This window comes from Leptodactylus fuscus, chromosome 1, assembly GCF_031893055.1.
Source record: "Leptodactylus fuscus isolate aLepFus1 chromosome 1, aLepFus1.hap2, whole genome shotgun sequence".
Classification (NCBI taxonomy): domain Eukaryota; kingdom Metazoa; phylum Chordata; class Amphibia; order Anura; family Leptodactylidae; genus Leptodactylus; species Leptodactylus fuscus.
The window spans coordinates 294831853-294858384 of record NC_134265.1 but is presented as its reverse complement, the minus strand read 5'-3'; the positions used below and the strand labels follow the sequence as shown (position 1 = coordinate 294858384).

The 26532-nt window shown below is 44.6% G+C and overlaps 1 protein-coding gene across 5 annotated transcripts in view; it reads right to left on the bottom strand.

Moving 5' to 3' along the window:
• Nucleotides 1-19430, bottom strand: part of CLCN3 (chloride voltage-gated channel 3) — a 51366-nt gene extending 31936 nt beyond the window's left edge. For 2 of the 5 annotated variants that reach the window (XM_075258201.1, XM_075258230.1), the window contains exons 1-2: nucleotides 19246-19430; nucleotides 12966-13141 (exon numbers count right to left, since the gene is read on the bottom strand). In XM_075258201.1, coding sequence (XP_075114302.1) covers nucleotides 12966-13125 — 160 coding nt within the window. In that variant the 5' untranslated portion in view covers nucleotides 13126-13141; nucleotides 19246-19430. Of the gene's footprint in view, nucleotides 1-3622; nucleotides 3829-12965; nucleotides 13142-19245 lie in introns of those variants that run through there. The other 3 variants (XM_075258220.1, XM_075258210.1, XM_075258239.1) reach the window with 3 other exon arrangements.
• Nucleotides 19431-26532: the final 7102 nt, after the last annotated feature.

Genomic DNA, 26532 nt, shown 5'->3' with positions numbered 1-26532 from the left:
TGTTATTCACTGTGGTTTAAGTCCTTATAGAAAATCAGACAGACATTCCCTCCCATCCACATTACACAAAAGTAACACAGGAGTCCATTATTTTTGCACCAGAAAACTGGCATACTCTCACGAATACATTTAACCCAATGTGTGTATTCAGCCTATGGGTCTTAGCTCTAAGTAGTGAGACTCTAGCTCTGTGCCAGCCATTCCAGCACTTGTCACACTAAATACATTTTGGTGTCAGTCATGTTTATCTAAAACACAACTTGTTCAGTGTATAGAGTTTTTCTGATAAGGCTTGAAAAACACCAGAAGACCACAACTCAATTTATCTCACACCCCCATGAACCCTGACTTGCACATCCCAAATGCTGCCTACATCATGAAGAAACAATGGTTTCTGGGAAGGAGGTGTGAAGGGCCTATCACAGGAGTTTCCTCAGATTACGGCAACAAGAAGGATTTGTACATTCCAGCACTTATTACATTCTCAGTAACTATGTTACAGGTGAGATAGAACTCGGGGCCATTTTATGCAATACTTTCATGTAACAAGCTTTGATCACAGCATATTGAGGGAGATCTTACTGTGGAAAGACCCACATAAAGGACCCCATACATACCTTACACTCACACTGATTTTAGACAGGCGTAAAAAACAAATAACGAGCCACTGAATCTACCTGAAACATCAATGACGACTATTCTGAAGGCAGAATCTCATTTTCTAGGCTGCCTTTTATTAAGACAGATGACAATGCCAATGACATTTTTATCAGCTTTGCATTGAGTGTATAGGATCTGCCTAAAAACAGGGCACAAGATCCTGCTGTCCCCAACCGACAGAGATTTTGTTTCTGGCGCACAGGATCTCCTGCAGGACACCAGAATTATTAGAAGGCTGTAGGAAACACCAACCTTAATTCTTCAACACAGATTTTTTTTACTTTTTAAAGCCAAAGCCTTGAAGGAGGAAGGTGTCGTGTCAGTCCTTCCCTTTGAATTCACTTCTGGCAATACAGCAAAAATCTGCACCAAAATAGCATCAAAAACTCAATGGGGCATAGCATATATGAGACTGTCTGGTCTAACTTCATACCCATTAGTTGGATTTGTTTATGCCAGAAGAACGCAACTAAATTTGGCACAACTTGTACATGGTGGCACAACTTAGGCCACACCCACTTTCCATGAAGCCAAGCCCCTTGTTGCAATATGGTGCATGTTTTTTTTTGGTGCAAATTATTCCAGAATACTGAAGAATTTTGCTTAGTAAACCTTACCCACCATGTCTACGCCTTAGGGCATGCCAGATCACATGGCAGCCTGTGAAGAGGATTCCCACCTCAAAATCTGCAAAAAATCGGTCTTGTGAAACTTATGGCAGAAAGATGAGCAGATTTTCTGCTTCCAAAAATGTCTTCAATTCCTGAAGTTGCAATTTTCTGCCTGACAAATTCAGCGTCAAATTTCTCAGTGTAAACTAGCCGAGGCTACATTCACACTTAACTCAGCCATAAAAAAGGATTTTTCACTACATAAGACTAATCCAATTCCAGGGATCCCTCGTAGATAAGAGTCCATTGAGGGATCTGGGAACTCAACCTAAGAAGACTTGTTCCATTTTTTTTTTTCTCAAATCATTCACATAAATAAAGGCTGTTTGTTGGAGAGGATTAATAAAATAAGATAATCCTTTAATAGTCCCACAGTGGGGAAATTTCAGAGGGTATTTTAATGTGAACATATTCTAATATTTGAAAAAACAAAACAAAAAAACCCCCTCAGTGTAAGGGGGGGCATGGTCTATATTCTCCCCAAATAAAATGTATCAAGAAAAGGAAGGCCTGGGCAAAATTAATTTTTATCAATGTCAGATAAAGGGTGCATTCACACAGAGTAATGTGGCACTGATTCTGTCATGATAACTCGCGGCAGAATCTGCGCTGATAAAAAAAAGACCCCCAATGACTTCAAGGGGTTCCGTTTTCCACGTGGCACACATTGAAATCAATGGGTTAAAAAGCCTCCCATTGATTTCAATGCGTTCCGTGCAGAAAATGGAACCCATTGAAGTCAACCGAAGCTGTTTTATCAGCACAGATTCTGCCGCGAGTTATCGTGGCAGTATCAGCGCCACATTACTCCATGTGAACACCCCCAAATATAAAATGGACGTTAGAAAAAGTCCACATGGTCCATCTAGTCTGCCCTTATATTATTACTTTTACCCTACGACACACTTGGGTTTAAGGCTAGGTTCACTTATGCGTTGAGGGTCTATCCCGTTCCGTCTAAAATCTGCACAAAAGACTTTTCTCTCCGCTGTCATTATAGTCTATGCTGTCCACGGGTATCTGCTTTTTCATTAGACGGGCACTCTGGCTTTCGCACGGAGACCCGGATGACGGATAGACTCTAGTGTGAATATAGAGTTACTGTAGATTTCCTGACCACATTTGCTGGAAGTTTATGCCAAGCCTCAACTACTCCTTCAGTGAAATATTTCCTGACATTGATTCTGATCTTCCCTCCAAATAACTTCAGATTGTGCCCTCTTGTTCTTGTGTTTATAGTTTTATTTAAAAAAAAACATTTCCCTCTGGAACCTTATTCATAACGTAATACATGTAAGCTTAGATAAACTGAGTGTGACTATGAATGATATGCTTAGTAATATGCTTCAGTACAGCACACAGGATCAGACATCTCTTAGAACCCCACTGATCCTGTGAATTAAAGGGGATATCCATTTTTTAAAACAGCTCATAACTATCAGATTGGTGTGGGGTGGGGTGACAGTCAGCTGCTTATGGGTGTTTCTGGTTCCCATGCAGTAACAGCCCCAGACCACTACACAGTACATGGAGCAATCTGTATAGATACAGGGAGTGGACAGATCCCTAAACTGCTGAACCATTCAGGGGACAACTTGACAGCCCTCTGTCGATCACATATTTAAGGCCTAGCCCTTTAAGGAGATGAACCAGGGATGACCTCTTTTGGCTGTATAGCAGAGCTCACACACAAGTCATATGTTAGGAGGAGGTGGAGATGTTCACAAACAGTTGTCATAGATAATACACTTCATTCATAAGGAGATGGGTCCTCCTGATAGACTCTTCAGCTATTGGTTACTCAGACACCACAACATATGAGGAGTATGTATCCCTGTAGCTGGACCGGCCCCAGTGTGGGGGTCACGGCACCTCAGCACATGACACCTGCTCATACACCTGCACATCTGCTACTGGAGGGATCTGGCCTGTGATTGGCTGCTCAGGACTCGGCACGCGGTGAGCAGCCAATCACGGCCTCGCTGCACAGTCACTCACGACTTTCACTGCGTACAGCACAGAAGCCGCGCAATGTAGAATACCGCATACGTTATATTGTGGCGGTGTGCACAGCTAGTCACATACACGCACAGAGGCTGCCCTTATTCACTAGGCATATACATTAAGCTTCCTCCATGGCCGTACATAACCGAGCACAGCCAGCAGGGTGTCACAGAGGCCGGGGAAGGCGCAGCTGCCTCACAAGAAAATGGCCGCACGTACACACACAGCGTTACCTCCACATAGATTGTATAGGATGACGAAGCGCAGTACACTCCGCACGGACATACCTCTCTTATGGAGCTCTCTCAGAGGAATACTGTCTCCGCCTCCGTCATACGGAAGGTAGGGGTCCGGTGGGGTCTCCATGGAGGGTCCTACGGCGACACGAGCCAGTCACGGCAGCAGTATCAGGAGGCAGCGCTCACGCTCCGGGCAGCTGCCATGTTCTCTCGGCTGCCTCCTTGCAGTGACTGCCCGGTGACGTCACCACGTGATCGCTGCTGTAATCCGTGCCCGGCCTCTCCCACACGTACACTGAACCCACAGGAGGGCGCTACACTCACACAAGAGGGATTGCACAACCATTACACGTCATCCCATAGATTAGTCCATGGTTATATCACACTGTGAACTGCACCACTAGGGTCACGGTCACACTTCTCTGTCAGAGATACTATACACAAATGTCCTACAAGCCCAACTTATTCCTCCAGCATGTCTGTGATACAAGACACCGTAATTGTATAATATACAAGACACCCTCAGGGTCCACTGCTGCAGGTCATCAGATGATCGAGAGGAAAGGAGATCTCGGCTCAGATGTAACCCCACCTTGTCAGTCACTTCCCTGGGATGTAGATGATGTACCCGGGGGTTCTGGTAACAGCACGACCCCTAGTCATGGCAGACGAATCCATGTTCAGCCCTAAGGCTGACAGGAAGAATTTGCTGTGGATTCGCCCGCAAGTCCAGAGCAGTTACCTCCAGGAATCCACCTGCCATGGTCGACAGAGATCGCAGCAGGACGCGGAAAAAAGAAGCGAGCTGCCCTATCTTGCCGCGGATGAATCAGCCACGGTGCGGGGCTCCGGCTAGTGGCGTAACTACCGCGGAGGCAGCTGTCACAGGGCCCGGGACATTAGGGGCCCGGTGACAGCCGCTACTGCCACGGTTTTTTCTTAATGAGCCGTTACCGGCTGGAGTTATTCCAGCCAGTCCAGTAATGGGCCCTATTTACTTAGCGATCCTGGAAGGGGCCGGGATCAGTAAGTGACACCGCGGGCCCCACAAATACTATTATTATACTCAGGGGTCTTTGCAGACCCCCAAGTATAATGATCGGAGGCCCGGGAGAGGTAAGAAACATAAAAAACTGTGTTACTTACCTCTCCTCTCCAGGCAAGCTTCGGCTTAGTTCTCTGACGTCACATGAACCCGGCCTGCATCCCGGGTCATGTGACGTCCGACATAATTGAAGAAGGACAACAGCGGAGGACTGCAGCAGAGCCGGGGGACAGGTAACAGTGTTTTTTTAATGTTTTTATTCCCCTGGGACTCCGATTATTATACTCTGGGGTCTGAAAAGAGTGTGCAGGGGCAACTGAGGGACATAATACTGTGTGCAGGGGCCACTATGGGACATAATACTGTGTGCAGGGGCCAGTGAGGGACATAATACTGTGTGCAGGGGCCACTGAGGGACATAGTACTGTGTGGAGGGGCCACTATGGGGTACAATACTGTGCGGAGGGGCCACTATGGGGACAATACTGTGTGGAGGGGCCACTGAGGGACATAATACTGTGTGCAGGGGCCACTGAGGGACATAGTACTGTGTGGAGGGGCCACTATGGGGTACAATACTGTGTGCAGGGGCCACTGAGGGACATAATATTGTGTGGCGGGGCCACTATGGGGGATAATACTGTGTGCAGGGGCCACCATGGGACATAATAGAGCACGCAGGAATGCAGAGGAGGGGGTCGGTGGAGGTCTTTGGCGCCACGGTCGGGGGGGGGCATGTCAAAAGTTTGCCACGGGGCCCCGCCATACCTAGTACGCCACTGGCTCCGGCCCATTTATTTGGGCCTAATCCGGAGCAGAATGCCGTGACGGGATGCCAGTGCACTGCACCAGTATCCTGTCACGGCAGCCACGACGGAATGTGTACACATGGAACTCTGTGTGAACTAGCACTTTAGTTATAGGTGCCAGACTCCCACCAACCATATTTTTGCAACCTATTCTAAAGCTGCATTCATAAGGTGCAATTTTTGCAATGAACAAATAAATTTAAAAATCTGTTTTTTCATCGGAAACGCGTTGCATGAGCCCAGCCTAGGGATGTTCATCAATAGGCAAGTCCCAAAACACCCCTTCAGGCTAAGGCCCCACGTTGTGGAAATGCAGCTTTTTTTTGTTGCAGATTTTGCTACAGTTTATTGAGCCAAAGCCAGGAATGGCTACAAAAGGAATAGGAAATATATAGGAAGTTCTTATACTTCTGACCAATCCACTCAGCTCTGCAAAATCCATCCATCTTTGGCTCAAAATCTGTAACAAAAAAAAACTGTTTCCACAATGGTGGGGCCTGTTAATTTTGGTGCCCGATATGGTATTTAAGCTCTGTAATGTCAGACTGGCAGCGTCAGGCAGGGGGGCATGATTTACATCACACCGCCATCCTGACAGTACAGAACCTAAATACCATAACAGACACCAAGACTAACAGCATTGATTGTTTAGGAAAGATGGGGGGCTAAGGAAATAATTCCAACTGTGTGCCAAATAAGTGGAGCAGCACCTATTAACTGATGTTAAGAGCTGGATTTGTTGAAGGTGGTGAAAGGCCCTCTTTTAAAAAAAAAAAATGGCCCCATGGTCATGTGATCATACACAGGTGCACGGCTCGTTACCAGGCAGATATCTGATTATTGTGCTGTGACTATAATGAGTAGAGATGAGTGAGTACTATTCGAAAACCTCGCTGGTTTTGGAAATCGCGGCGTGCCTGCAGCGCGGTTTTTACTGCAAAGTGGGCATGGGATTCACTGGAATCCCTTCCACTTTGCTCAGACTGTAAAATGCCACGATTTTCCACGCGGCGTTTACACCACATGGGGCCCCAGCCGAAAGAAGTTAAAAAGGCTATCTTTAGAGGTGAATAGAACACCACTGCAGTACCTATGGGGCACCACTGAGGTACCTAAACCCATCACTACCCATTCTGTTGTGATTGAGAAGTGGCGCTCCCAGTATATATACATTTCCAAGATGGCGCCAGATGAGTGGCAGCCTCGATACTGAGCTCCAAGCTGAGAGCAACCTTTATCTTTCCTTTTCATTCTTTTTGTCTGTATCTTCAAGAATCCTCTAACCAAGCAAACTAGCACTATGAATTAGCAACTATAAATCGAATGGAAGACCTGTGGAGTATTTTTTTTTCTTTTGTTTCTATTGTTAAAGCATGGACAAGACTCAAGACCTGATCAGCTGGAGTTTCCTGTGTGCACATATGCCTGTTACCATCCCCCCACAAGCTAAGAACAGCATGGACACCATGAGGCAGACAAAGCTGGAGGAGAAACCTGCATGGAAGTGTGGACTTCTTTCAAGGAGATGATTTTCGGTGTCTATTGCTGATGTATGAAGATGCCTACAGCTGACTGGTATTTCTTTCTATTACTGTGGGCACATGGGACTCTGTTACAACCTGGGAACCTACCATCACCCACCTACCCCATGAGTTTATGGAAGCTTGGCAAGAGAGCAGCACCCTGTTAAATATTATATATTTACAATATTCTCTAGCAGACATGGGGTTAACACTCTACTGACATCATAGTCTTATATTCTTGGAACATGGGTGCGGTTAGAGTACACCATTTTAGAAATCTCCTTACATAGCTACAAGATGGAAGGTAACACCCACTCTCATGAACATAAATGAGTGACACACACGTCGTCGTCGTCATCCATGGGGGGGATCCATGGGGAATCTATGGCAGGTCTGTCTGCCATCCCTCTCTGTCATCCTGGACAAGATGTCGTGAATATCCCAGATGACCAGACCAGATGACAAGCATGAACCAAGCTGTAACTACAAGATATCCAGATGATGTAACTTCTCTGAAGATGTAAGCTATTGACAATTGACTGATATTTGTGTTATTTGGACATTTTCCCTGTTCCTGTGTTTTCCTTCAAGATATTAATAAACCTCTACACTGATTTATAACAAGCTGACTCCTTCCTATCGTGGATAAGGCCTATAACACGTGACATAAGTCTATCCCACAATTTCAAGGCCAGGTACGGATATTTAACAGTGGACACAAGTCTCACCGGCAAATACAAGATATTTAACACACCCTGTCTACCTGGATGGCTTCAGACTTCTTTGGGCAGTAGAACACAGTGGTAAGGAGGATGAGGGCTTGTGATGAAGGACAATTGTTGTATTTTTTGTGGTTAATGGACAATAGTGCTGATGCAAGATACCGAACTATCAGCTGTGAGCATGAGAGCTCACCACCTACCAAAGGAACTACCACATGTTATCATGATAGCTGCATATGTCCCCTACCTCTGCAAAAAAACGTTTCTGCTTGTTTTATCTACATGTTGTGTCCCCCTTCTCGTGTCCTCCAACCAGGGTCGGGCTGTATTATCAACATCAGTTCACACAGAGAACTAAATGATCTTGCTGTGTGTCTTTCTTTATAGCTGCTGATTCCTAGTATTTCTCTATCTGCCATGTGCTTATATGTGTTTCTCTCGTTATATACTACTGTACCATCCATCAAACTGTATCACTGAAATTTCCCCATTGTGGGACTATTAAAGGATTATCTTATCTTACTAGGAGCCACAATGTCTTGAAACAGATGATCTGCAGGTGTCTCAGCTGTCAGACCCTTGCAGTTGTAAAACTGATGTCACCATTTATCTACTCCTTCTCCCTGCATAGAGTATGTCTAGAAAGCTCTCCCATAGACGTCAATGAGTTGGCTCCGGACTATTGCTTCCTATGGCTACGATTATCGCTAAATGCTATTAGAGCAGTGGTGAAGCTCAGGCATGATGGTTCCCCTATAATCATATGCACAAAATAGAAAAATAATCTCCAATCAGAAAATAAAAGCAGATTAGGAAAAAAGAAATATGATATATACATTAACAAATACTTAAACATGGCAACACTTTCCTTTTAAATGTATTTATTTTTTTGCAGATTTTAAATTTAAATGCAGTTTTCCTGTAAAACAACAAGGGTTAGCAGCAAAAAACACAGCGCCATTTCCCTATAGTGCCATATCACATATGCAGAGACCCTGAACTACTAGTACAATGGAAACTGTTGAGAATTGACCCAATTTTAAAGGGTGAGGTCTCCATTGTTTGGGTTTTGATTTTAGGGCATGCACAGTACACTCATGCCCGAAGCCCAATGGCAGAGCCGACTGTGCATGCCTAGGATTACACGACCAGCGCTAGAAGGGGACATGGCGGAGAGGTGTTCCAGAAGAAGATGAGGTGGCATTGGAGATTTTGGTGTGAACACCACCAATGCTGTTTGAGAACTGGGAACAGCCCCAAGTGCTGCGAGAAAAATAATTTGCATACTGAAGAAAATCAGGAATACCTAATGAACAGCGGCACAGAGTAGACTTCTAAAGGTAGGAGAAGCAAAGCCTTTCTTAAGGCTATTCATACATGTTAGTATTAAAAAAAGGGATTCTAATGATAGTCTAGCACATGTGTGAATGAGCCCTTATATACACCTTCCTCGTCATTTCTCATCCTGTTATCTAACAAGAGAGAGCAGCGTGCTAAGGTTCACCATACAGCCCTTATATGAATCTTTGGCTCCTCCATGTACCTATGTATAAAATGAGTAGCGGCTGTGGACTGGACACGACATGAGTTATAGAAGAAATAAAAGTAGTTTTTAAGTAGTTAGGATCCACATAGAATCAGACATCAGCAGGATAAAACAATCAATGGACCCAATGTCCTCTTCATATGGGTTTCAGTTCTTCCAGACCCTTAAGGGTGCATTCACACTGAGTAAACGCTAGCTTATTCTGAACGTAAAACACGTTCAGAATAAGCGGCGTCTAAAGCAGCTCCATTCATCTCTATGGGAGCTGGCATACGAGCGCTCCCCATAGAAATGAATGGAATGCTTCTTTCACTCCGAGCAGTCCCATTGAAGTGAATGGGGAGTGCCGGCGTGTACGGCAAGCTCTGCTCATGCCGAAGCATCCCATTCATTTCTATGGGGAGCGCTCGTATGCCGGCTCCCATAGAGATGAATGGAGCTGCTTTAGACGCCGCTTATTCTGAACGTGTTTTACGTTCAGAATAAGCTAGCGTTTACTCAGTGTGAATGCAGCCTAAGGTAGGTTTACATTGCTTTCACTGAAGTCTGTTGCTCCGATCCAACATAGGATCAGAGCAACAGACTGAAATGCTACCAGAATGACTGTTGGGACGGAGCACCCACCATCTGCATCAATATCCATTCACTGTAATGTAAAACACAAGATGAGAGCTTCCTTCCATCTTGCTAGTTTCATTCTTCCACAGGTCTAACTTTCTCTTCCATTAGAAAAGGAAAATAAAATAAACGACAGAAGAAAGCTTCTGTCTGGTCTTAATAACATTACAATGAATGGAGGCTGATGCTCCAGCTGCATCACTCATTCTGTCAGAGTTTCAGTCCAATGGTCTATGTTTGATCAGAGCAATGAACTTCAATGATGGCAACGATACCCTGAGTTTTCAAGAAAACTTGAAATCCCTGAGTGTGATCTCATTACTTCAGAATATCAATCCCCCAATAGACTCGTGTCTAGAAGGAATCCATTAAATTGGATAACCCTCAACCATAATTAAAAAAAAAAATATATATATATATATATATATATATATATATATATATATATATATATATATATTTTATTTTTTTTTTAACCATGTACACTGTATATCAGTAAACACTGCATAAGTGAGACACCACTGACCCCTACTGGTGAAAGGAAATAGAAACATTCTAAAACCACACTGCATTCAATAAAACATATCGTACAATGAAACTTGAACTATCATTTTAGAATATTTCCTGTTATTCACACTTCAGAATTCCAGAGGCTCTCAGAACTAGAGAGATAAAGATAAAGCAGCAAAACTGGATGGTCGGGTATATTCAGGCAAGCAGAGACACTACAGAGGGCAGATGGCTGGTTTTGGTTCTCAAATGCACCTAAACAAAACCTGAACGTATGAACATACCCCATCATTTCTAATTCTTTGTTCCTCTAGGAGAACCAGCATTACTAGAAGGCAATACTCTTCTGTCTAATATAGAACTATTATATTGGGTAGGAATTTGCTCTAAGTGGTTGTGCTGCCCATCCCCATTAGGCCACTATAATGTCAATCACTCATAAAAACTCAATGTGAATTGGTGCCTGTGTTGAAATATTGGCTTTATGTGTTGGATTTATTTGATGCAGCTTCCTTTTTCTACTATCCAACTACAGGCCACAGAGAAGAAACTATCGATGATAGCTGGTGGCAGGAGGAGTAAGCCTGCATGAGATACATCGCTGTTGCACAGTGCGTGGTGGACTTAAGTAGTGGCATGTGTTAATGCTCAATCTTGTAGTTGACAAACTTTCACTTTTTTTGGTGTTTTATTTAATGTATATTATAGCAAAAGGGAGAGAGGTTTTCGCCTTTTTTTTTTAATATTTATCTTTAGAAACTCAGATTTTTTTTTTTGATCCTTTGATCACGTCTATCATACCGTATTTTACGGACTATAAGGCGCATTGCCCATGAGCGCCTTATAGTCCGTCTCGGTTCATATAGAAGGCGCACCGGACTATAAGCCGCAGTCCGGTGCGCATTATATGTTATTGAAAGCGGCGGCAGGCAGACTTTGCCAGCGGCCGCTTAACCCCCCGCTTCTATTGGAAGCGCTCGGCAGGCGAGGAGGGGCTCTATCAGCAAAATCATGCTGATAGAACCCAACCGTAAAAGTTAGATTAAACTACCCCCCCGTTTTAAAATAAAAGCCTGAAACAGAATGTGAAACTTACCGAGCGGTGCAGGGTGGGCGGGCATTCAGGCCTCCTCTTCCTCCGATGTTCCGTCCTCCTCCTCCGGCGCTCGCTAACTGATAATGGCCTGGGCGCATGCGCAGTAGCCGTAGTAGAAGCATTATGATATTGCGCATGCGCCCAGGCCATTATCAGTTCGCGAGCGCCGGAGGAAGTGGTCAGGACATCGGAAGAAGAGGAGGCCTGAATGCCCGCCCTGCACCGCTCGGTAAGTTTCACGTTCTGTTTCAGGCCGGCGTGACAGCAGGGCTGCCGGACACTTCCCATTCATTTCTATGGGAGCCGGCATGCCAGCGCTCCCCATAGAAATGAATGGACTGCTTTTTTCCATTCATGTCTATGGGGAGCGCTCGCATGCCGGCTCCCATAGAAATGAATAGGAAGTGTCCGGCAGCCTTGCTGTAACGCCGGCGTGTACGGCTGTGATACACGCCGGCGTTCCGTAGTGTGAATGCACCCTTACGGTGCCTTTTATGTATGTATGGAAGCGGCACGCAGACTTTGCCGCCGCTTCCATCCATATATAAGGCGCACCGGACTATAAGCCGCACTTACGATTTCTGAGGAAATCGTAGGTTTTTATGTGCGCCTTATAGTCCGGAAAATACGGTAGATTGTAATACTACTGTACTGCAATCTGTAGTAAAATTTTTGTATAATTTTTTTTTTTTTTTAACGTAGATTGTGAGCCCCATATAAGACTCACAATGTACATTTTTCTCCTATCAGTATGTCTTTGGTGTACGGGAGGAAATCTACGCAAACATGGGGAGAACATTCAAACTCCTTGCAAATGTTGTCCTTGGCAGGATTTGAGCCCAGGACTCGAGCGCAGCAAGACTGCAGTGCTAACCACTGAGCCATCGTGTTGCCCCATTGTATAAATTATTAAAACTTGCCAAAGAAAGAGCTCAATGGTTATATTACTATGACAGGCATGGGAGACTTCAAAAGGCTTTTAGCTACCATACTAACTGATTCTCAGAGCCGGACCAAGAACAAAAGGTAAGGGGGCCCCTATAAGCATTTAATGTCCTCAGAAGGCAACAACGGCACCTGAGGGGTTGAGTGACCATAATCAGAGATATCTCTGCGGACATTGCCAATGGGTCTCTGCTTTGTGAAACAGCAGAGGCCCTCGCTCTGCTCCTGAGTGGGTGCCATATATAAAGTAATAGTATGGTGGATGCTGGGAAAAGTCAAATTAGACAATTCTGTTAAAAAAAAAAAAAAAATCATAAGAAACCCTCACGACAGGATTTCTTTCTATAGGCATTGCAATGACTGGCACTGCTTTATATGAACTTAAAATCAAATATATTCAGTGACTCGCCATGCACCAAGTAATTTGGAGTACACTTTTACAGTGTAAAAAACAACAAGAGAGGTCCAAGCTGGCCTGATTCAGCACCATCCAGGGCTTTAGTAATGATCTGCCTCCCAACTCTATACAGCCCTACAATTAACTTCATCAATTTCCTTAAAAGAATATCAGACTCACCCAAAGAGCTGTCCCCATCCAGTAAGTGGTCATCTTCCAAGGTATGGAAATCCATCATTCCTCCAGCTCCATCGAGGAGTTCCTCGTCGCTGCTTGCACTGGTAATACTGTTGTAACTGTTGCGGTAGTAACTTCTCTGAAACAACTGTTCAGACTCCATTTAGCTGCTTTACAATCTGTATGGATGTGGAAATCAACTATTAGCAACCTATAGCAATGTCTTTTAGACAAAATAGCAGAAAACTTGCTACCAATTTAATTGATATAAAACCCCTAAAGAGGGCCTGTCACCACTTTGGATATGTCTTTTTAGTAAATTTTATTGAAACAACAATTGTGAAGCATCTTTTCTTATAACTTTGCGCTGTACTTTTTCTTTGTTATTCTGTCTGAATACTTATGAATAAACTGTAACCATTCATCTTGTCAAAGTGGGATATTAAAACATAAAAAGGTTACACTAGGTTCACACCTAGCATAAAAAGCAGTTACCCACGGAAACCCAAGGACCCCCATAGACTATCATAAGGTCCACCGGGTTTCCACCCAAAAATGAGGAGAGAAAAGTCCAGCTTGCATTTTCCAAGCAAATTCGGGTACAGAAAACCTTGAATGTGAAGCAGGGGCACATGTGTAAACCTAGCCGAACTTGCGCACTGAATGTGCCATATTCCTTTACTTATACTCACTGCCTTCCAAAAGCCTTAACTTTTTTATATTTTTCCGTTCACAGAACTATGTGAGGGCTTTAGTTAACTGATATCACAAAATATACAGCCGTTTGGCCATTTTGTCCCTCCCCCCGCCCAGTATGGTAAAAATATGTTTGTAGTTCAGGCACAGGGATGCCTAATTTTTTTGGGGTTTGGCTTTGTTTATCTTTATTTGAGATGTAGGGGTGGATAATTACAATTATTTTTTTTACAGTTTTATTATTAGCCCCCCTCCCTCTCCAGAGGACTTTAACCTGAAATCAAAGTGATGTGACATAGTGAGAACATACTGCAGAATTTTTCCAGCATGTTCTCCAGCAAGCTGTTGTGACAAAAAACACCCAATATCAGGTCGTTTTTGCTGCGGCTTATATGTAGGCATCCAACAACTGTTGAATACTCCAAAACTTCATTTTATTGAACTACAGATTGGAGTAGGGGGCCCACCTGTATTGCTCACAAAGACCTCAGGCAGCAGCAAGATGATCGGTGATGGAGGCCCCTAAAGTGTCACTAAGAAGATGGGGTCCCAGGAGGAAGGATACTGGATGGTCTGACTCTGCACATAGATGTCATATCAGTCGCCCACTGTGAGCCAACTGTTCATGCCCAGCAGCCACAAGAAAATGGCTGCTTACATAGCTTACTTTGTAATCGGCCATTTTCTTGTGGCTGCCGAGCATGCGCAGTCGGCTCTGCTCGAGGCCTAATGGCAGAGCCGACTGCGCATGCCTAGAAGATTGAAACCTAGGATGGAAGAAGACACAGGGAGAGGACGCTCCTGAAGAAGATGGAGGCGGCGCTGGAGAGTTCTCTCGCAGCATTGGGGACGCCCCCAGTGCTGTTTGAGTGCTGGGGTCTGCCCCCAGTGATGCGAGAGAACTCATTTGCATACAGATGAAAACCGGGATTTCTACCGAACGGCGGCCCGGAGAAGACATCTAAAGGTTCCTACGTGTGATCAAGAAAAAATGTGATTTTAATGATAGAATCCCTTTAAAGTATCATTTTATCCCAGACAACCCCTTTAATAAAAACTGTTATTAAGAAGGAACAAAGAAACAAAGTAATAACAAAGAATACAAAGACAACCACAACATGACAAGAGTCATATGATCCAGTCTATGGAGGATATGTATAGGCCAGGGATACTCAGCCCAGACCACAGCCGCCAATTGTGCAGACCCTGCCTCCTGGCCCTCTCATTATTACAGTGGTCAGGAGTAATATTCTGTATAGGCAGCAGGAGCGATTGCCGATCCCTTGTAATGTATCAAGCCTTAGGGGACAGTGGTTCAAAGATGAAAGGTTCTCCTGACTGCTTTTAGTGTGGGGGCAGTATACAGCATTAAACTGTGTGGAGACCACTATAGAGCATACAGCTTATCATAACATGTAGAGACCAGTAATGGGGGTATTTTACTTTATAGGTGGAACTAAGGGGGCTTAGTACCCCCCCCCCCATACAAACACACAGTATACAGTTCTGTCATGTCCCTCAGCACACAGTCCAATGACACATTAGTACCCCTCCCCCCTCCACATACAGTATAATATCCCTTAGTACTCCCTACACAGTATAATCTTATTTAATGCACCCTCACTAGTTAGAGACATTGACCCCTAGGAAAAATTAAATTCATACGAAATATTTTGTCACATTTTTTCTTGTCTAAACCAAGAGTGTGTCTAATAGTCAGACATGTCTTATCATCCAAAAAAATATACTAAATACTAAAAAGTGTCAGCTATTGTTCAGCTTAGACCTTCACCTGATGTCGGACCCCAGTGTGTGGACCTTTACTAAAAGTAGTTGAGTACCCCTGCTATTGGCTGTGTGGAGAGCTCGGCATCCTAGAGCTTACTAAACAGAGTCATCCTTTAACTAGCCACAACAAATACAATACAGCGCACTCCATACTTACCATGCAGGTAGCCAGGAATGGTCTAGTTATAAATGCCAGCAGTTCTCCTCCGCTGCATGAGGAAACAGATAACTGCTTGTAAGTGAATGGACGCTGTAATCCAGTCTCATGATTTGTGCCGGGCACGTGCTTCACATCATATGAGCACACACTGATTTGGAGACATGAGCTACACCCATTATACAATAGGTGATATTACAGGAAAAGACATGCTGTACATTACCCATGTGTATTCAGTATGGCTTATAGACATTATTGGCATGAATACCTATAGCAGCTTCCTCACTAAACTGAGAGAATTTTGCATTTCTCACATTTATTAAAATGCACGCTGTAGTCAAAGGAGACAACTTTAGAATGAAAGAAGTCGGACTTTGGCCCATGGCCTCCCTTGCTAGAGAGCCCCCTCTTTCATACCCACTGTTTCTCCCCCGTCACCCTGCCACATTACTAGGGTGTTTGTGTCCTTCTATTCCCTCCTCCTCGGGTGACCTGATACAACCCTCCCTCACTATTGATGCATTCCTCCATCACTCCGGCCTCCGGCTATTGAGTACCTTGATACATCACTTACTGATAATGACTGGTATGAAGCCATTAAGGAATCCCTGATGGGCAAGGCCTCTGGTGTGGATGGCCCTGCCTTATTAAAAAAAAAAAAAAAAAAAAACTTTCCTCCCAGTTCTGAAATCAAATTTTCTTAACTCCTTCAATGCTTCATCTCCAGACCTTCCACTGCCCCAGATGCACAAATTTCAAAGAAAGACTCATCATCCTGTTCCAATTACAAGTCCATGCCATTACCTAAAGGGATGCTACAGTAACAAAAAGTTACTGCCTATCCAAAGGATGGGGGTAACTTGCTGCCCTGTGGGGGAATCAACCACAGGGACCCCACCAATCACAAGAACAGAGATGTTCAGCACCCCGGTTTGAACGGAGCGACAGGTTTTAAATAGACAACAGTTGAATGGTGCTTCGGGGTGGGGGTGGGGGCGGTCAGTGAGAGAAGGAGGAGAAGTGAGACATCCTGGAACTTGAAGGAAACAAAGAAGAGGAAGATATCTATGTAAACAAATGCAGAGGATTCTATCAGTTCACTCAAAACACCGCTAAAGGTATTTGGTGGTGTTTATTAACCCATTAATAGCACTAACAGATCTTTTTTGTGAAATGATTTTTTGCCTGGAAAATCCCTTTAACCCTTACCCGACATCCGCCGGCTTGGTGTTTACAGATGGTGGCCGCCAAAATCACTTGGTGTCTAGTGTTTTATACAGCAGACACTCAGCGCTAATACGAAGGCACCAATCGAAGGCATTAACCCCTCTGGTGCGCCTTGGTCAAAGCTGACCGAGGCGCCATTTTACAGGCAGCACTTGGGGGTCGCCATTTTGCTGGTGATCGCCAGCACCTGGAGCAAGCTTCGGAGCCGTCCTCCTGTTGGCATGACGGCCAGGAGCCTTGTGAAGGCTCCGAGGCCTGTCTGTAATGATTTTCTGAAATGATGAATAGAAATGCTAGTATTTTGCAATGGGTCTAATAAATGCATGACAAAATGAAATAAAAGTATAAAAAAAAATACTGTGAAACACATACACATTAGGTATCCCTGTGCCCGAAAACGCCCGATCTACAAATTTATAATAATATTTTTCCCATACGGTAAACGCCGTAGTGGGAAAAGAAAAAAATCGAAAATGCCAAACCGCCGTTTTTTCAATGTTTTGCCTCTGATAAAATTTTAATAAAAAGTGGTCAAAGCAATAACAATTCCCAAAAATCGTATAACTGAAAAGTACACCCGGCCCCGTAAATAAAGACGTCCTATACATCCCCGTCCACAGGAGTATAAAAGAATTACAGGTGTCAGAATATGGCGACTTTTAGAAAATAAATTTTTTGGTACAGATATGGATTTTTATTAAGGGATTAAAATGTAAATAAAACCATATAAATATCCCCGAAACCGTATTGAAACATAGAATACGGGTGACATGTCATTTTGGCTGCACAGTGAACGCCATAAAAGCAAAGACCGTAAGAAAGTCGCACAAATGCACGTTTTCTTCAAATTCACCCCATTCTAATTTTTTTTCTAGCCTCCCAGTATATTGTACAGAATACTTAATGGTAGCATCATGAATAATTTGTCCCACAAACATTAAGACCTCATATGGCTCTGAGAGGTCTCAGGGAGAAAAATGAATAAGTTATGGGGTTTGGAAATGGGGAGTCAAAAAACGAAAGTCGAAAAATGCCCACGGTGGGAAAGGGATTAAAGGGATTCAATCATTAAAATGCAATTTTTTTTTCTCCCCAACATGTAGGAATTGCCTTAAGAAAGGCTATTCTTCTCATACCTTTAGATATCTTCTCCGTGCCGCCGTTCCATAAGTCTGGTTTTTCTTCGGTATGCAAATGAGTTCTTTTGCAGCATTGGGGACCGCCCCCAGTACTGTTTGAGCGTTGGGGACCACCCCCAGTGCTGCGAGAGAACTCATTTGCATATAGAAGAAAACCAGGATTTTTACTGAACAGCGGTACAGAGAAGACATCTAAAGGTAGAAGACTAGCCTTTCTTAAGGCTATTCCTACGTGTTAGAGAGAGAAAAAATGCATTTTAATGATTGAATCCCTTTAAGGTTTCCCACAAGCCAAGTAATGCCACTTTCTCTACACCAGGCTAAAGCCTTATTACTTATTAGAAATGGGTTTAAGACCATCCTGGACAGCACACGGATGCCTTGTATGTGCGGTTTGTTCTTTACAAGGCATTAATATGGGATGCTATCTGTACAAGAGCGATCATGAACTATGTGAGTGAGGCCATAGGTTGGGTCTACACACTGATGCTAGGTTCACACCTGCGTTCGGGTCTCCGTTCTGTGGTTTCGGTCTTCTGCATGCAAGAAGATGGAAACCACAGACCGGGTCCGGCTGTGAGTGTTTTATGCTCTCCGCCGCGAAACCTGTTTTTTTAATCCGGACACAGAGTACTGCATGTCCGAATCTGTGTCCGGATTTAAAAAAAACGGTTTCGCGGCGAAGAGCATAAAACGCTCACCGCCGGACAGCTTTCTCACCCATTCAAATGAATGGATGAGAAAGAGTCCTGCAGGTTTCCGTCTCCTGCCTCTGTTTTGTGCAGGAAATGGAAACCTGCAGAACGGAGACCGGGCGCAGATGTGAACGAGCCCTTACATATTACATCTATCACACATAGGTGTGCGTATACACTGGATAGATAGATAGATAGATAGATAGATAGATAGATAGATAGATAGATAGATAGATAGATGTGGCGTGCACATGCTACATGGAATCCGTTTTGGATCCCCAGCCTGGAGCAGAGCAGATCTGTATTTTGGAGCAGTGCACCCTCGCTGAGCACTTGTGTATGACCCAACAAGGTCACATGACATCTCCATCGGCTTCTATGTGGAAACAAAGTTGTCCAAGTCGCATCCCAGGAAAACAGCAGCATATGACCGGGATGCTACAAACACGGCACAAGTAGCTGCGGCTCCCAGCCTAGTATTAGGGCCCCAGTCGGTGGTGTCACGTGACTAGTGTGGGGCATTGTACACACATAGATGCATAGGCGGTCCAGGCTGACAGCCTCCTCAGCAGGCCTCCTACCTGCGCTGGGTGTCCGGGGGCACTGCCTGCTCCCCCGGCTGCAGTATGCCGCATTCTCTCCCTCCTCCGCTATATGCTGCTGGGCACGGTGGTAGCTGCGGTCAGCGGTGGAGGACTAGACGGTACCCCGGAGAGATGGGGGTCGGGGGCTGAGTCCTGGCCGCCTGTGGGCTACACTACCTGCTGGATGAGGTACTGCACATCCGGCCCCGCTTCCGGGCAGCTGCTGAAGCTGTTGCTAGGGTGGAGCGGGCGTTACTAGGGAAGGCCTCATCCATCAGCTGTGCATAGGGGGGGAGGCTGATGGAGAGCAGACGAGGGCTGAGCACGTAGCATGGCCTTATTCCTGCACAGATCGTATATGGACGTTATATTTCTAGGGATGTGTCACAGGTATCATAGAAGCTACTACAGGTTTTATCTAATGCGCCAGAGCATCTAAGAGGAGCAATAAAGTAACTTTGTGACAAATTATATATATATATATATATATATATATATATATATATATATATATACAGGGCCGGCTCCAGGTTTTTATGGGCCCTTGGGCGACAGAGCCTCAGTGGGCCCCCTTGTAAAGGAGGTGGGGGAGTCGAGACACTGTGCGTCGCAGATGAAGCGAGTGACGTCATGCAGGAGTGTGGCGTCACCAACGCCATACCTTCCAATTTTTAAAGAGAAGAAAGAGGAGTAAAATGTGCGGCGCGCTCTGCGCGCCGCGGCAAATTTGGTTCCACCGACTTTTGTTGATTCCACCCATTCTCATTCATTTATCATGTGCTCCCACACAGTATAATCCTCCTACAGTCACCCGTAAATTATATGCCCCCCCCTCCATCTCTGCCCCAGTTTCATATACACCCTTCCTTTGCCCCCAGTTTCATGTCCCCCCTCCATCTCTGTTCCCAGTTTCATCACGTTCTCCCCCTTCATCTGCCCACAGTTTCATGTCCCCCGTCTCTGCCCCAGTGTCATGCTGTTCTCTCCCCACCCCCTTCATCTGCCCCAGTGTCATGCCGTTCCCCCCTCCCCTTCATTTGCCCCCCAGTTTCATTGGGCCCCCTCCATCTTTGTCCCCAGTTTCATGCCATTCTCTCCCCACCCCCTTCATGTTCTCCAGTGTCACAAAACAAACACTTACACTCACCTTCCATCGATCCCCCGACGCTCCTCTCTCCAGTCACATACGCGATTAAAGCAGGAGCTGTGAGTTCAGCTCCTGCTTAGCTGCGGCCCGGCTTGCGTGTGTATGCGTGATGACGTCATCGCGCCTACACACGCAAGCCGGGCCGGAGCTTTAAAGTAGGAGCTGAACTCACAGCTCCTGCTTTAATCGCGTATGTATTCCAGCTCATCGGCGGACGGACGCCGATGAGCTGAAATCGTGACAGGCAAGTGCCGGGGGGCCCCCAGAGGCTCTGAGGGCCCCGGCACTTGCCTGACTATGCCGTGCGCTGACGCCGGCCCTGTATATATATATATATATATATATATATATATATATATATATATACACAGCTCCTGTGCAGACTTATGTGTCTCCATGGTGCTGACAACCGTCTGATAATGTCTTACATACCCACTGGTACTGCTTGGTAACCTACTGAATGGATGGTAGGCAAAAACTAAAGGACACGATAGGGACACCAAGTATTACTTGTATAGCGCCAACATATTCTCCTTATAAATCACTCTCCTCTATAATATGTAGAGTGTAGTAGCAAGCCCATACAAACACAGAGAGAACATACAAGCTCTTTGCAGATGTTGTTCTTGATAGATTTCAACTTACGCTGGGTTCACACCAGCATTTGGTCTCCGTACTCAGGTTTCCGTCTTCTGCCAACAGAAGACGGAAACCTGGCAGACCGGGTCTGGCCGTGAGCGGCGGTGAGCGTTTTATTCTCTCCGTGGCGAAACTTTTTTTTTAAACCGGACAGAGAGTACTGCATGTCCGAATTTGCGTCCGGTTAAAAAAAAAAAAAACAGCTTCATCGCGGAGAGCATAAAACACTCACCGCCGCTCACGGCCGGACACTTTCCAAACCTATTCAAATGGATGGGTTTGAAAAATGCCTACAGGTTTCCGTTTCTTGCCCATTTTCAGGCAGGAAACAGAAACCTGTATAAACAGAGACCAGGCGCAGATGTGAACGAGCCCTTAGAACTCCAGTGCTAGCCACCGAGCCACCCAGGAAAATGCTCTAGGAGTTATGGGAGTTACAGACGTAAACAGGTAACCCATTTTTAAAGGGGCTCTATCAGTATTGAAATCTCGTTTCTATACAGCGTCTGTATTCTTGGTGATCTCGGGCATGCGCAGTGTCAGTTGGTGTAGGTATACAGAATCAAGCCCCTTCCTCAATTATAGCGGGGCGGCAGCAGAAGTCTTCCCAGACTGGAGATCACAGCAGAACATGAAGTAGCTGAGCTGTTAGTGTTGTGGGAGGAGTGGAGAAGACAAACCCGTAACTTCCCATTTAAACCTATGACAATGCCATAGGAACGCTGACATAGCAGAGCTCACTGTGCACTATAGGGTGTATTGCTACTGCGCATGCCCGAGATTACTCGCAGGGAGGAGGACAACAACATATGATTATCTCAAATGACCAAAATCTAATGATAGAGCCCCTTTAACTGCTTATTGACCACCAACATGTTTTTGTTGTGGTAACATGGGCCGCATCTGCTAACTCTTCTGGAAGGTTTTTGGAAGCTCCCAGAATAAGGAGTGACCTCCCTTTATACTGGAAGAGCAGGCAAATCTCACAAGCTCCCCATCCAGCGGGATAGCAGTCATTTGATGTGCACTTTATATGCTGATCGCATTCAAAAAAAGGAGAAAAACATGAGTTGGAACACCTTTTTAAAACCAATGAATGTCTATGGTACCATTTACATGTTCATTTTTTGACAGACCAATTTATATTTTATCAAATCAGTCATTTCCAACACCCGGCATCCACACCAAATGGCTGTTTGAAGTGGAAATTTACAGGTCTTAGATATCTCATCCATGAATAAGTCTGAACTGTCTTTGGTAAGCAATGAAAAGTACACAGCATTTGTCCAAATGCTGTGACCTCTTCAAACAGCTGATCAGTGGGGGTCCGACCATGTGTCAGACCCCTACCAACCTGATATTGATAACTTTCATATTGATAGCAATTGCAACCAATGAAACAGCCAATCAGACCCCCTCCAATGCACTTGCAGGCTGATTTGCATACCCATAAAAAGATTTTTTAAAATCAAAAAATTATTTCTGCATTGCTTTTTCAGTTTATGACCACAATTGTATGTTTCTCCTCTTAAAAGTCTATTATTGTTTTTCATTATTTTTTATTATCGGCATATTGGAATTGACAGTGCCCTTAATTTTATCTGTATTCTGAGAGTGCATATAAAATGGAAAGCCCTGTGATCTGCTACGGAACTGACCCTTTGGTAGCCTATTGCTGACTGCTGGTCTAAAACAATATACATCCTTTAATTTTCACATCACAAATATATGATCGATGCAACTGCTATTTTACTTTAACAATGGTGGCAACTGAAGCCAGCCTGCAGGGATCGGGAGCAGCCATATTTGATGCACCAACATTTGGGCATGTGTCGATGGATATGTCTCTATTAGTTAGATTAATCACTCATCTTCTGATATCCTGGATAGGTATTTTGATATTTACCCACATTTACTGCCCACCCGCCACCACATGTTAAGGCGGACAGTCCAGTCCACATTACTAATGGTAATAGTAAGTATATCTGTGTGTGTTTAATTCTTTTTTAATCTGGAATTAGAATTTGTGCTGTGTTAGTTAACTTTGGCCAATGTGTCATGACTGTTCAGAAAGGGCCACAGCAGGCTCTACCTGCTCAGGAGGCTGAGGGCCTTTGGAGTCCAGGGGGCATTTCTTAGGGCCTTTTTCAACTCTGTAGTGGCATCAGATACCTTCTTCGGAGTGGCCAGCTGGAGGGAGCAGTATATCAACCAAGGATTGGAATAGACTCGACAAGCTGATTAGAAGGGCCAGCTCTGTCCTGGGGAGCCCCCTGGACCCAGTACAGGTGGTGGGTGACAGAAGGATTCTGTCCATGGGGAGCTCCATGCTGGAGAATAACACCCATCCCATGCATGAGACCGTGATAGCACTGGGCAGTACTGTCAGTGACCGACAGCTTCAACCTAAGTGTGAGAATGAGCGCTACTGGAAGTCTTTCCTCCCCGCTGCAGTTAGGCTGAAAACCCACACCAAGCTAAGCGGAGATCACTCCATACAGAGAACTGAAAGATCTTTAAGTTGTGATGTCCCTTCTACTACTTTTTTTATTTTTTTACTTTTTTTTTTTTATCTGTACCTACTGTCTCTGCAATGCCTCTACTTTGGAGCTTTTGTATTTGTATATTGTATTATCTATGCTGCTATAACACACTGAATTTCCCCATGGTGGGACTATTAAAGGATTATTTTATTTTATCATATCCATACTTTTGATAATTCCTATCCATTATATTTTATAATTTGCTTTTTGTAGGATATTTTTACAATGTTAAGTCTCTTTTTATTGTACTGTTTTAATGACTATAAATAACATTTTTTGAGGATGATAATGCTTTAGTATTTTTTTGAGGCTAGCAAATGTTTGTATGGAGTTTCAGTAACATGAAATTTATTGGTTATTTATTGGTCAACTACAAACTGCACCAATACCACAAACCTCCTTGTAGCAACTCCATTCTAACCAGTTCGGTAGTGAGACAACTAGAATAGAGTTGCTATATGGAGGACCTTCCTATAGCATGTTAGGATCACATCCTCCATCTTGTATTCTGTCAGCCATCTTGTAACCTTTTTCTTATATAAACTTTATAAGAATGTCTGTTTAGAGTCTAAGAGACCCCTTTAGGGGATAAGGCGTGTGGAATGTTGATGGATGGGTTATAAATCCTTATCTGTTTGTGGTAAGGGTCTCATCTTTGAGGGTGTGTGTAGAAACAGGTTCTATAACCTGTTGATCGTCAGACCAGCATGTGATCATTATCTGTCTTGCTGTGATGTCATGAGAAAGGTCATCTCAGTTTGGAAAGTAATAATGAGATGCAGATTACATTAGGCCTTATCCAATAGTCATGTGCCACACCTTATGTCATTAGAATAGTCCAACCTGCTTTTGTCTGTATTGTAGTTAAACTACCTCTCTGTAACAATAAATCAGAACTCATTTGATACACCACCATCTGTGTCTTAATCAGTTCTCCAGGCCTAAAAGAATGGATGTAGTCCATCCAGGCCTGTTAATTAATTATTTAATTTGGAGCTCTACAACATACTTTATTATGAGGGCCCCTTGATGTCTGTAACAAACACAAGATCATAAACCTCCATATAACAACTCCATGCTAGTCACTTCAATATTGACAGTGAGAATAGACTTACTATATGAAAGACCTACTTATTACAACAACAGTCTGCATAGAGTCCATATGACACCTTTATTGTACATGGGAAGAATATGCAAATCTGTCTCCCAAGATGTAAACAGGGAGACAGTGCCTCTGTTATGCTGCCCTCTATGGGAAGCACCCTGAACATCATGGCCGACTTTCCCAGAAGTCTTTATTGCACAATGCGCAGTTATAACCAAATCAGTTTCTCAGCTACGGACGGCTGTTTCTGTCTGGTTGGACTTCATCAGCGCAGCCTAGAGAGAACTGATTTGGTAGAAGTGAGAGTCTGAGAGACCAGATTATGGGGATAATAGAGGGCAGCAGATAATAGAGGCACTGTCTTCCTGTTTACATCTTGGGAGACAGATTTGCATATTCTTCCCATGTTCCCTTGCAGTGGAGCAACTATGGCTGTATAAGTCTCCACACACCTGAAAAGGTGGTCTCTCCTTTAAGGAGTGACATTATCCCCATAACCTTTATTGTAGTCAGTTCATTTGTGCGAGAACTAGAATGGAGTTGCTGAATGGGAGTCCTAGTTATAACTAGAGATGAGCGAACACTAAAATGTTCGAGGTTCGAAATTCGATTCGAACAGCCGCTCAATGTTCGTGTGTTCGAATGGGTTTCGAACCCCATTATAGTCTATGGGGAACAGATACTCGTTAAGGGGGAAACCCAAATCCGTGTCTGGAGGGTCACCAAGTCCACTATGACACCCCAGGAAATGATGCCAACACCTCTGGAATGACACTGGGACAGCAGGGGAAGCATGTCTGGGGGCATCTAACACACCAAAGACCCTCTATTACCCCAACATCACAGCCTAACAACTACACACTTTACACACTCAATACCACCTCTCTGACAGTAGGAAAACACCTTGAAACATGTGTATTTGGCACTTGCAGTGAGGAGAGCTTGTCACCAGCAGTGAATTTGGCCCTTGTAGTAAGTTGAGGTTGGCACCAACATTTGTTTTGAAAATCAGGGTGGATTGAGCCTCTAACCAGCAGAGTTTGGGCAAATTCATGGTGGAGGGAGCCTCTAAACACCCCAGTTTGGGCAAATTCATGGTGGAGGGAGCCTCTAAAAACCCCAGTTTGGACCAATTCATGGTGGAGGGAGCCTCTAACCAGCCCAGTTTGGGCAAATTCATGGTGGAGGGAGCCTCTAAAAAACCCAGTTTGGACCAATTCATGGTGGAGGGAGCCTCTAACCAGCCCAGTTTGGGCAAATTCATGGTGGAGGGAGCCTCTAAACAGCCCAGTTTGGGCAAATTCATGGTGGAGGGAGCCTCTAAACAGCCCAGTTTGGACCAATTCATGGTGGAGGGAGCCTCTAAAAAACCCAGTTTGGACCAATTCATGGTGGAGGGAGCCTCTAAACAGCCCAGTTTGGGCAAATTCATGGTGGAGGGAGCCTCTAACCAGCCCAGTTTGGACCAATTAATGGTGGAGGGAGCCTCTAAACAGCCAAGTTTTGGGAAATTCATGGTGGAGGGAGCCTCTAACCAGCCCAGTTTGGACCAATTCATGGTGGAGGGAGCCTCTAACCAGCCCAGTTTGGGCAAATTCATGGTGGAGGGAGCCTCTAAACAGCCCAGTTTGGACCAATTAATGGTGGAGGGAGCCTCTAACCAGCCCAGTTTGGACCAATTCATGGTGGAGGGAGCCTCTAACCAGCCCAGTTTGGGCAAATTCATGGTGGAGGGAGCCTCTAACCAGCCCAGTTTGGGCAAATTCATGGTGGAGGGAGCCTCTAAACAGCCCAGTTTGGGCAAATTCATGGTGGAGGGAGCCTCTAAACAGCCCAGTTTGGACCAATTC